Raw genomic sequence first — 10102 nt, 5'->3', positions numbered from 1 at the left:
GGTAAGCACAACAGCCTGATGAAGGTTCAGAGGAGGACTTCTGGGTGATTACTGAGTATTTTGAAATAGGGGATCCAGGATAAGTGTGCCCTTATATAAAACAGTGGCTGGTGATGGGTTCACTGTGTTCCCTCTGTGGTACTGTCTTAGATGCTGAGGTGCTTTTTGAGTCAGAAGGTTTTATCTCCTCTTTTAAAGATTTATATGTTGGTCAGAGATTACTCTTGAGAGAAATACACTTAAAACATAACACTATCAAGGAAGAAAGGTCATCTCAGAAGTCCCCAACGCAGTGAGCCCTTTGTACTTCTCCATGGAGGTGTTAAAAAAACGTTTAGATGTGGCGCTTCAAGACATGGTTTAGTGGGTTTAGCGGGCATGGTGGCATCGAGTATACAGTTGAACTTGATGATCTTTGAGGTCTCTTCCAACCATAATGATTCTATGATTCTATGGCAGAGACTAGAACCAGCTGAGGAAGATGGGTGATGTTAATGTAATCTTGACCTATCTTCTCTGCCTTTACATCCACCAGAGTAGTATTTTTTCAGTATCGGGGTGGGGGGATACTCCAAATTTTGTTTTGTCACAGTTGCCATTTCCTGTAGAGAATTTTAGAAGCCCATGGAGAATCAGTGACTACTGATCATCAGTGAATTGTATGAAGATGAACTATGCAGAAGATAGCATTAAAATTACTCAGTTATTTCTTTGTTTCCTAATAAGAGCAGAGTGTCCTATGATGAGCTAAAGGCAGAAATATTTAAAACAGGGAAGTGATTATATTTCTCCATTCAAGTGTAAAACCAGCCTTTGTAATATGTAATAATAGCCATTCTTAGAAACAAGCATTGAGTTTAAAAATAGATGAGAAAATTTTATGGTCACCTGCAACGTTTGTAGGCATATACATTAAGGTAGTGATTTGCTGTCATTCTCCTGCAGGACTTAAGAAGAAACGGAAAGAAATGATACTAAAAATAATAAAGTTGATATCATCCCCTGATTCTCTTGATGATATCCCTGTGATATAGTTTTATATCCAGGACAGGAGCAACTACCTCAAAATCAAGACAGCAAGAGCTTTTCTGCTGAAAGCTGTATTTAACCTTTACTCACTAAACAGCATGAAAAGAAAACTAACTCCTTCTAGAAGTTACTAAAAGATACTGTCCTGATGGACTCACACAAGCAGATGTTTTTCCTTTGATATGCTGAGAAAAATCCATCTGACAAGTTAAATGGATTTTATGTGACTAAACTTCGAAAAATGAAAAGCCACTGTAATTGAAATTTCTACAGCCTGCTGCATTCTCCAGTGTACGAGACGAGTATCTCTGACAACTGTCTGGTTAGGAGCGTAGCTGGAGTTGTATACTTCCCACCTCAATTTGTTGCTGCTTGCTGAAATTCATGCTATCTATAGCTGCTTTTTTATCCATTCTCATCCAGACAGGACTGAGGAGCTAATGACCCCAGGGTAGTTTATTTTACAATTTCAGAGTCAAGAGGGAAAAATATCAGAAGGGCATATTTGAGTGGAAGCCAGAGGAGGCAATGTAGACTAAACCATTCAAAAAACCTTGACCATGAAGAGTAGACCAATGTGCACATCCAAGATAGTTCAGACAGAGACAATGTGGATACTCAGTTACGCTCAGATATATTCTGGATCAGACGATCCAGACATTTCAGACTATCCTACATTTTAATATCATTTCCACCATTTCAAAGCTGTCCTTCTTTTTGGATCCACCTTGAGTTTGTTGCCACTATAAAACTCCAAACTCCAATGATTCTTCTAGCATCAGTGCAATTGCTCATAAGAGTAAGCACCACAGTAGTAATTCTTGTCGAAAGAATCCTTTATTTTTAATGCATGCTTTTGCTTTGCTTGTCATTGGGCATTGATTCTTCAATGCCATTCAAGAAAAGTACCTGCAGTGATGTAATGGATTCTGATGGTTTGGAGACCAAGCAATTATCCAAACTATCTGCAAATTATGACATGGAAAATTACAGTGTTTAAGACAGCTGAAAATAACTCACCAGATAGGTAATATTCTACCCTGGTTAAATTCAAGAATAAACCAGAACAAAATAAAATTTAATCACCTTTCCTACAAAACTATACAGTACAAACTGATAACTTTGTTTTAGAGCTATTACTTTAGTAGCTCTTTCAGAATGCCAAGATTAACAGTTTTCGAGAGTATATTTCTAAGTGTAATGCTAGATCTTCACCTAGTATAAACTGGTGTGGCTCTACTGAAACCAATAGAAACACACCAACTTAAAACTTTAAATACTGGGAGTATCTTTCTGATCTGAAATAGAGGAATCCAGTAACTTTATCTTGTGTGAAAACTGGTCAACGTCCAATTTTAATCTTAAGCAGTGCTTTGCCTATCTTTTGGCATTAATGCTTTTTTTATAAAAGATCTGTTTTCTGCATATTCAGTGATAGTTTGATGTTTGTGTCGTTCTAAATGCAAATTTGCAGCAGAAGGCAATTGAAAGTTGGAAGATGTCCTTAGCTATACTTTTTGTTTTTAACTGGGTAACTGGCAGACAGTCAGCAGCTTCTCGGCACTTTGAAATGAAACACACACTGGCAAACTACTGCTAATTTTACTCTGTGGAATCCAAGGAAAGGGAAAAACAGGAAATTCAAATACAACTAGCAGTAAGGCTTTGAACCATTTGACTAATTTGTGAATATTTCAAATGCTTGGAACACACATGAACTACAAAAGGTCACAATTCCATGAAAAAGAGCAACCCAAACAAGAACAATTTCCTGGTTTGGGATTTCTCAACCAAATACAATTGCAAATGAAATGTCTTCCCATGACCCTTTACAGTCACCATAGACATTATGTTCTTTTCTATTTTTAGAATAAGTAATATGAGGAGAGGAAGATTTAATTAACACATCTGTTTTGAAGCTTTAGATACACTGTTTTTTGAAAGTGCTTTTTATTGATTTATACTTTCTTTTGCTGGGAAGGGAACAGATTTTAATTTGTTTAAATCCCCCTTGAAATAAGGAGGAAGAAAAAAAACCCCACAAACATGAAAATTATGTATTTTCCTCAAGCAGATTCAGAGTGGATCATTCCCTACAAAAATTAGATAGCTAGGAAATCCAGGCAGTCCAAGTTCTCTGGCTCTGCACGTAGTCAAAACTTCAGTAAGTAACAGAGAACCCGAGCTGGTTCCACAGCACCCTGCATTTTCACTGAAAGCACCTTGCTGGCTGGCTGAAGTCTTCAGGGAAATAGTAATGCAAAATATTTGAAATTAGATAGGGTCAATAAAAAGATAAAATGCAGTGATCAGGAATGGTGAAGCTATGGTATAAAGGATTACTTAAATACTGCCTTACAGACCAACTCCAGACTGACTTAGGGCATATGAACAGTCTCCTTGAATTGACGGACTACTCATATGCTAAGCACTAAACGTATACTTCAAATCTTCACTAGGTAGAGTGCTAAGGGAATGCTTTATTAAAAAAAAATAATCTTTTGAACCTATCTGTTTTGTTAAAATATTCAAATTTGTATGTGGGGTATCAAAATCTGTAGGAGAGACCAATACCTTTTTACACTGGACAGTCAGGGCACTGTGCCACGAATCATGCCTAAATCCTCATTGCTCCTACTTTTGGCAGTAATATTTGCTTTTGGCTTTGGATTCTCGTCTTCAGTTTCTTCACCTCAGCTTCCTTAAAATAGGTCACCTACTGATCCTGATCGACTGTGAAAGATTGTAAAGAGATAGCGTATCTTCACATAACATACCATGCAAATGCAGAACATTAATTTGCTGAATTTGAAACAAGTGCTGTTGACAAATGGAGGATGTAAAAGGATTAGGCAAAATGAGAAGTCCCAGGAAGCAGGCTGTTATATGTGAAGTATATGGAAGGCTTTCAAAACAAGGAGAGTGGGACAGAAATACATGCTCAGATGCTTGGGTTGTGTGGGCTCTGGATGGATAACATCATGCTTCCCTGAGCCTGTGAGAAGGTAGAAAACAGATGGCTAATGTATTTGGTAGCTTGAAAAGCTGGGGTACGGGCCACTGAGAAGTGGAGAATCAGATGAAAAGAGATGAAGGAGCTGTTCAACTTTAGTGCAAAATATTTCCCTTCTCTCTAGTATATTAGCATAAAACTAGAACCACACAGAAATTTTCTGGACAACAGAACTCCGTTTCTATTCCTCTATCTACAAGCAGAGGCTCTCATTCACTCCCGGATGGGAGCAAACAGTAGATGAGATACTTTTCCACTACTATGTTCATTTCTTATTCTTTTTAACAGCATTTTCATTAAAGATTAGTGACCTAGAAGCACGGTGCTAAGTAGAGGCACTTTGAATTTTAGAAACTAGATAAGCTTCTTCTAATAATATCACAGGCTTCTGTTTCCTAATGTAATATTTAAGCTGTGGTATAGGCAGTGACCAGCACAGAGGGAAATGGCCCTTGCAACGAGGAGCAGGGGAAAGGTCCTAAGGACTAGCTGCCCCTTTGCAAGCCACCCCTCTGCCACAGTTGTGGTGCCCATGCCTTCTTTAGAGGTGGAATTCCTTATCAAGCATATAATCAAGGCTCATTTTGCTTTCATGCAGTATTCTCAGGAACCACACTTTGGATCTTTTTTTTCAAAGTCACCCTGCTTCAGCATGATGGTCACTGTTTTTAGGTTAAAGGAACAACCTTTTCAAGGCTTCATGGCACAGTTCTTTATACACTCCCTCTGCCTTTCACTGCCTTTGGACTGAATACAAAATAGCAGCTGTCTCCTGCAGTCTCCAGGAAAAGGGAAACCCCCCAAAAGATGATGGTAATAATGGCACAGCTGCATTACTATGCACCACGCTACTCACCTGGAATTAGCCTGGAAGACAAACAGTTGTCAAATGAAATGATCTGTAGGGCATCTCATCTAGTTTTCTAATGTTATCCAGGTACCTACGGTACTCATCCTTGAATAATCAAAATGTCAAGGGATGCTTTGCAAACCGTTGAACCATTCTCTAGGCAATATACTAAGCTGATGCACAGCTTCCCAGTCAATTTGTTAGGTATGGTTCACAGAACTTGTCCCAGTCAAGGTGCCCATAAATGCATGTGTAATGATTTTAGAAAGACTTAATACTTTTGGGGAAAATAATTTTGATTGGGTTAGTGAATAAAACCATCAAGTAGGGAGATGAAATGTCATCACCCAGAGCAAGTCAAATATCTGTCAAATACTTCCATACCTGTAAAATTATGATAATTTTTCTCATGGTTGTCCTCTCTGTCATTACCACAAGCTACTAAGAACTGGGGTTATCTCCTTTTTTGTGAGTGTGTTCTACTCACAGTGAGGTCTCAGTTTGGGCAAGGATCTCTTGGCATCGCTCTAAGGCAGGTCACAATAATAGTGGTAGATCTGATCAGAAGTCTAGAAAATTAGGCTCAATCACAGTTTTCAAAATTAAAATCTCCCTCCAGCTCTGTTAAGCTCCTGCAAAGGTTTGAGCTTTGGAAAGGCTGTATTTTTCCTTGCCAGTGAACAAGTCACTCACTCACTACTCTAGATGATTAAGTGTTTTCCCATCCTGTCTCTTCAGCAAAAGTATGTACGTTGCAGCTTGATTGGTACACTAAGAAGAGGAAAGATAGATATTTCACCAGTCACGGTAAGCTTTTTTTTGACGTACTTTCCTCATTTGGGTAGTCTGAGGGAGTGCACATGATTCAATTTAACAACTCCTCAACTGCTAAATGAAGCCAAGTTGACTATGCTAATGTTTTACATTTCCATAGCGATCTCCATGCAAGCATTACAAGCAATATAGGAAAAACCATGAATTAACTTCCTTATCAGGTCAGTGTTATTATCACCATTCTTCAGCTGGGTAAAGAGGGACAACAAGGGAAAGTGATTGCCAGATGTCTTAGAGCATGTCTTCCCCGTGCACTGGAGAATGGCACAGGTTCCCCACACTAGCAGTGACAAAGCTTCCAGGGTCAGACACAGTGACTGACAGAGCGTACAGAAAGGGATGGCTTAGCCCATGCTATTATCCAAACTCTCTTCCATCTTTTCTCCATCATTCCAATTAGCCATTAGCTAACTCAGTGTTAAATTCTGCCCTCCTGGATGAAAGAATGAGCATATGGGCCCTATAGAGGAAGAGACTCTCTTTCCCACCCCCTGGTGACAGTGCTACAGAAATCTCAGAGCGATAGCAGGCTTGGTGGCTTTTCATTCCCTCAGCAGGGATAATTTTTGACAGTGAATCACTACACTTGTGGTGGAGTCCTAACTTCTCTCTTGCCATTGTAATTCTCCTTTCACTATAGCTCTCCTCTGAGACTTTTTGTAACTCTTAATTTCAGTCATACAGTGTTGAATAAGGACTGGCCAGTTGATACAGGTAGGAGTTTTGCATGAACATCAACAACAGACTATAGCTCAAGGCAGAAGAATCATGAAGTATATTCATAATAAACCATCTAATAAGTCAGCAGACAAAAAATAATATGCTTTTCCAAGGAGGACCTTTTAGAAAAGAATATTCCTGACATACTAGGGCAACATTACTCTTACTTTCAATATTCTTAATATTTTCATCCAAATGATGTAATAATTTCTAAAAACTCACATTAATTCTCTTATAAGCAAACATAATCAGCCATAAAAGCAGCTTGTTCCAGTGGCTGAGAACAGCCTTTGAAGGTCTTTAGTATGACTATTTAATGGTCTGGTAAGAGTTTTAAAGATTTTTTTTTCTTTTACCCCCTCTAGCAATTATTCATTTTTTTCCCCAAGTGGCTTATGGGTAATGATAGACAAGTTAATGTATAAATTTTTCTTTCAGAAAAGTCCTTTTAATAAAGGATTTGCTGTCATGTAATTCTTGAAACATTTGCAGTGATTTAATCTCTCTGAAGGACTTGGGGACTGCATAGATGAGCTCAGCTGTACATTAGAGAGCAGGCCCAAGCACCAACCTAAACTTGAAAGACAGAAAATACGAATCTGTATCTTCCTCTGTCAGTCTGGTGTCAGTTGAGTACCTGCGATTAGCTAGAACTGTCTAGGCTGCCTAGAAAGTCTGTTTTTTCTGGGGAACAAAGACAGTACAGGTGACACTGGTGTGTAGCCAAACTGGCTCAGGAGGACAAAGCATTTTATCCTCGGCTTCATTACTGAGACAGCTAAAAAGTAAAGATAATGGAGTCTTGCAGTAGTTTCTCTGGTGGATGTTTGCCAATTCACAAACAGCTTGAGATGATTGAAAACTTTTAAATTCAGACCACCAGGAAGCCTTCTTATAGCTCTAACTGGATACAAACTCTTGACAGTTCAGTGATACTGGGTGTGAAGTGAAGGTTATCATCAGCTGTGTGACCTATCCTGTTTCCCACATATCAGAGTGATGCATGTGGTGGTAAGGTAGAAAATAAAAGCAATTTGACAAGAAGGAAGAAAGTAACCAAGAGAGGATAAAAAAAAGAAATACCCAAATCTTTCCAAGTACATCTCTTTCAGCAGAAATATGCAGGGAGCTAAGAGGTCACAGGGGTATTTACCGGTTGCTGGACAGCCTGGCTAGGAGGGGTTCCAGCCAGCCCTTCTGACACTCGCAGTGTGAATCCATGAAGATGAGCACGTCCCCGGTTGCCCGTGCAGCTCCTAGCATCCGACCTCGGATGACTCCAAGCCTCTTGTTGCTCCGGATGAGTTTCACACCATCTAGCTTAGAGACGTATTCACTCAGAGCTGACTTCAGGGGCCCTGTCAGAAACAGAACAGTCACTGAAATGTTTTAGCTTTGATTCAAGCTGTTCCAGAAAAGCAACAGGTAGTAGGAGATGCTACTTCTTGCTGGTAAAATGTTTTGGGGGCATTTGTTTTACATGGCCAAGTAGGTCATGTTCCAAATATTCCCACTGCAGCATAATGTCAAAGAGAAGTACAGACTAATGGAAACTGAGATTCACTGAGTGTGAAACTATTCCTGTGGGAAACTTAATAGCCTCCTCTCCTGTTTTCAGCAAAAGGTGGATGCTCTCATCATCTCATAAAAGGTGCAGATCAGAGTGAGACACTACAGGTGTTTGGCTTTCCCAAGCACTTTGGATCACTTTAGCAATGTCGAGTTTCCCACTCTACACTTCAGCCAATGTCCAAGTCTGGAAATTATTACAGCAGATCTGGTCCAGTGGGAAAGCTAAGATTTGCATACTGTGATCTTATTTTAAAGTAAGAAAGTTCAGAGTGATTGAAAATGATGGAGAAAAAAGAAACATGTTTCAGAGCTGAAAGGCTAAGCTGAATTCTAGGGATAGAAGAGTGGAACCTGGCAGCCAGCTCAGGGCTCTGCTTAGCTCTCTTCCTAAGGGTCCTCTTTGCCTTCTATTCTCTTTATACATATCTTGGAGAAGGACAGTTTCTTCCCTGAGGCTTTGGAAAAAAGAGCTCACATACAGAGAAATGGGGACTACCTTGCTGGCTGAGATCATCAACTAGGATGATATCCTTCAGAGAGGCCTTTGGGGCTGTGTCCATAATGCTGTGCACAGTTCTCAGCAGAGCAGACCAGGCTTCGTCATGGAAACAGATGATGACACTAGCAGTAGGCAGACTGGAGTCATATTCTTGCTGTAGGCACCTGCATGGGATCAAATGAGGGATACACTGGAAACACTGGTACAACTGGCTACTTCTTTCTCAGAGCAAAATTGTAAGCTACACCTAAACCTTCAGGGTTGGAAAGCAGTTTAAGATCTCAGCTCACTTCTAATGAAGAAAAGGAAGTTAAGTTGTCCAAGACTGGAATACAAAGTGAAAATAAGGGAATGACACCAGAAAAATTAAAATACAAATAGAGGAAAGTTTTGCTGTGTTCAGGGATACTTTTTCTGCTCTGGCTGCCTCAGAATACAGAGCTCAAACAGAAATGTCCAGAAGGCAAAGAAAAACTGAAAAGACAGTTAGACAAAGCAGAGAGGGGCATAAAGCAGGTCAGTCAGCCTCCACCAATTTCCACATTTTCTTAAGTAACAGAGAAAAGAGCAAACTGAAACGCAGTACCTTTAAGACTAACAAGTAAAATAACTCATTTGCACAGCAGATCAGTATACATGTGGACTGCCTGACCTGGATCCTAGTGAATGAAGGCAGCATCTCAGTCCTGTAGAGGAAAGAAATGCATCCTCACACGGGCAATGAAAACAAACATAGATACATTTAAGAAAGTAAATATATTTTCCCTATAAAATTTGTACAGGTTGCTTTTTCCAACAAATGACTGATGAATGAGGCTCCCAGCTGGGTAGATTCTCTCTATGCCGTTTTCTGCTACTTACTTTACAACTCCAGGTACTGACACAATCTGCTGCAAGACACCTGGCTGCATGGGTGACCGTATGGCGTTCCTAGAGATGCTCCAGAATGCCTGCCGGGGCCCATGGCTCCTCAGTTTTCCATGGGGCCAAGTTTTCACCCATGACCTTGATACAACTTCCATCAAAATCACTGTGAATTAGAAGTTGCTTTGACAACTCAAGCATTTAAGAATGAAAAACACTTCTTATACATCCTCACAGAAACTGTATATGAAAACTATAAACCCTCGTCAAACAATGGCTGTTTCATAAATGTAAGTAAAGGATCTACAAATCGCATTCATGACAAGAAGTGTTTTCTCATGTACCAGTCTTTGTTCAGAGACACAGGACACACTATACTGGCATGAGGATGCACGTTTTCCAGAAAAGGGCTTCAAATTCCTGTTGTAGAGATGCAAAGACTGTGCCTCTATATCTGCTTTGCTTAGATTAGAAAACACATTTTAAAGTGTTTTCATTTCCTGAGTAGCAGTCATTCAGTTTCCTAACTCATTTAATCTCTAGCAGCAAGAACTTCTTCAAGGAATTACAGAGTTGGCTGAATGTGGCCCATTGTTATTTCAGCATTTTTGTATTGCCAAGCAAATCATCGTACAGACTTTACAGTGGTTTTTAAACAATTAGCTACTCAGGAGAAGCTCATGTGAGGGATATCATTTTAATACTGCTATGTTTATTACCA

At 39.6% G+C, this 10102-nt stretch overlaps 1 protein-coding gene across 1 annotated transcript in view; it reads right to left on the bottom strand.

Moving 5' to 3' along the window:
- GALNT15 (polypeptide N-acetylgalactosaminyltransferase 15) overlaps positions 1 to 9428 on the bottom strand; it is a 19828-nt gene extending 10400 nt beyond the window's left edge. Inside the window, exons 1-3 of the mRNA XM_009709495.1 lie at positions 9379 to 9428; positions 8515 to 8681; positions 7600 to 7804 (exon numbers count right to left, since the gene is read on the bottom strand). Coding sequence (XP_009707797.1) covers positions 7600 to 7804; positions 8515 to 8681; positions 9379 to 9428 — 422 coding nt within the window. The remainder of the gene's footprint in view (positions 1 to 7599; positions 7805 to 8514; positions 8682 to 9378) is intronic.
- Between the last annotated feature and the right edge of the window lie 674 nt (positions 9429 to 10102).

Source organism: Cariama cristata, unplaced genomic scaffold (genome assembly GCF_000690535.1).
Source record: "Cariama cristata isolate BGI_N322 unplaced genomic scaffold, ASM69053v1 scaffold16771, whole genome shotgun sequence".
Classification (NCBI taxonomy): Eukaryota; Metazoa; Chordata; class Aves; order Cariamiformes; family Cariamidae; genus Cariama; species Cariama cristata.
Note: the sequence above shows the minus strand (reverse complement) of the source record. Positions and strands in the feature narration are given on the sequence as shown.